Source organism: Phalaenopsis equestris, unplaced genomic scaffold, assembly GCF_001263595.1.
Source record: "Phalaenopsis equestris unplaced genomic scaffold, ASM126359v1 Scaffold000279, whole genome shotgun sequence".
Taxonomy (NCBI): Eukaryota; Viridiplantae; Streptophyta; class Magnoliopsida; order Asparagales; family Orchidaceae; genus Phalaenopsis; species Phalaenopsis equestris.
The window spans coordinates 15999-17892 of record NW_018164721.1 but is presented as its reverse complement, the minus strand read 5'-3'; the positions used below and the strand labels follow the sequence as shown (position 1 = coordinate 17892).

General features: G+C 32.5%; 1 protein-coding gene across 1 annotated transcript in view; it reads left to right on the top strand.

Moving 5' to 3' along the window:
* The window catches only part of LOC110024929 (transducin beta-like protein 3), a gene marked incomplete in the record, with an annotated part of 31146 nt that overhangs the window by 16507 nt on the left and 12745 nt on the right, over positions 1-1894 (top strand). Inside the window, 1 exon segment of the mRNA XM_020725126.1 lies at positions 450-568. Within this exon segment, the coding sequence (XP_020580785.1) occupies positions 450-568 (119 nt within the window).

The window sequence follows — 1894 nt, the reverse complement described above, 5'->3', positions numbered from 1 at the left end:
AGATGTCGATCTGAATGGGGAGCATTTCTGGTTCTTAAAATTATCCTCCCTTGGATCACTTGATCATGGTTAGCTTGGCCTTATGGCAGTTTTTGGCATGCTTCTATTCATTGTTTCTATGAATGAGTGGAAACAGTTTGATGGTCCAGCACCAAGGTTATGCGGCTTGTTATTTCACTTTCCTTGCCATTGAAATGTGTCGTTTCAACTGGAATTCAAATAGGCCTCTGGAGCCAATCTTTATGATGGTTTTGTTATACTCCCTTTTGTTGAAACTTAACAAGAGGCATTTACCATTGCTTAATTATAGAAAAATTTATTGTGTCATAAGATTATATCTGAAGAGAGAAAAAGAACTCAATACAGAGGAGAATTTTGGATGCCTCAAGTATTTCTGTTCATTCATTGCCTTTTTCTAATTTTGGATGGATGGTTTTGTGTTCTGTTAGGTCAGGCTCTGGGATGCTGAAAGAAGATGCTGCGTGGGAATTGGCAAGGGTCATATGGGAGATGTTGGAGCTGTTGTCTTTTCAAATAAGTGGAAAAACTTTTTTGTTAGCGGTAGTGGGTGAGCTATGTGAAGAATATTTCTTTTAATGTGTAATAATGTTTAAGTGCTTTTTCTTAACTCAATTCTGAATAGGGTTTTCCCTACTACAAGTAGGTTACTAACTCCCTTTTCTCAATTGTGAAGAGAAATGAGAGAAGAGAAAATCATGATATTCTTTCGGCAGCTGTGTATCTGTCATACGTCTTTAAAGTGATATTCTGTTCCAAATATGTTTTTTTCTGTTATAAAAAATTTTGCTGCTTTTTACAATTGTCATGTTGGATTTCAAGTATTTTTACATATCCCTGCTTTATAGAATTTTAATGATGTAAATTTTCAACTTTAAATGCTCTGAGAAGTTCTAATGTATCTGATTTGTTATTTTCTAGAAATACCATCTCTGCAACAGGCAAAGTAAATAATGCTTATTGCATAGTTTGTGATTAATGTATAGTTAAATTTCCCATGTTATAGCAGCTTTATTTGTTTGGGCATTTTAGAATTTGAGATAGGAAGTGTGTACTATAAAAATAGCATTTATACTGCTTAATTTTATGTGATTTGAATTTATAGGGGAATTATTATAGCTTGCCTATAATATCATCCCAAGTAAAAAAATGCTCGTGTATTTTGAACTCTGGAAGTGAGCTTTATGACATAGTTTGACATAACTGTGAAGTTAAAATATACAGTTTATATATGTTCTATCATTATTGAACTTGAGAAACAATTATACAACATATTTTTGCCAATTTTGGGATTTTCCGAGGCAATATATGTACACATACACACACTTTATGTGGCATGCCTTGATTGTCAGGCTGTGTAAAAATGTTTACGTCATTCAAGATGAGGCATTACAGATTATCACTTAATTTGGCATTGCTTTATAATTAAAATTTATGTGCTATCATAGTTGTATTTGTTCTGACATTCTAAAAACCTGAGATAGAATGCTCATGTTTTAAAACTGCGTCATCCAAAGTGATTGGCGTTGTCCTCAAGGCTATTAGCTGTCCAACTCTCTAAACTTTAGGTTTCCATATGTGCTTTTCTTAGCAAAATGAGGCTTCATTGGAAGGTTTAAAAATGAGAATCATCACATTAAATTGCATTAGAAGAAATATGCAAAATTTAAAGTTTTGATATGTTTAAAGTTATAAAATCTTGCTATAGGATATCTCAAGTACCTGAACAACAAGCTACTATAATTTAAACAATTAAATTGCTTAAGTCCTTAAAATACTTGCGGATATTTTAAAAAAGGAAAACAGATAAGGAGGTTGGTGAATGCATTTGGATTTAGCTATTTCTTTGTGATTCCAGGCTTTAATGCTAAATCAT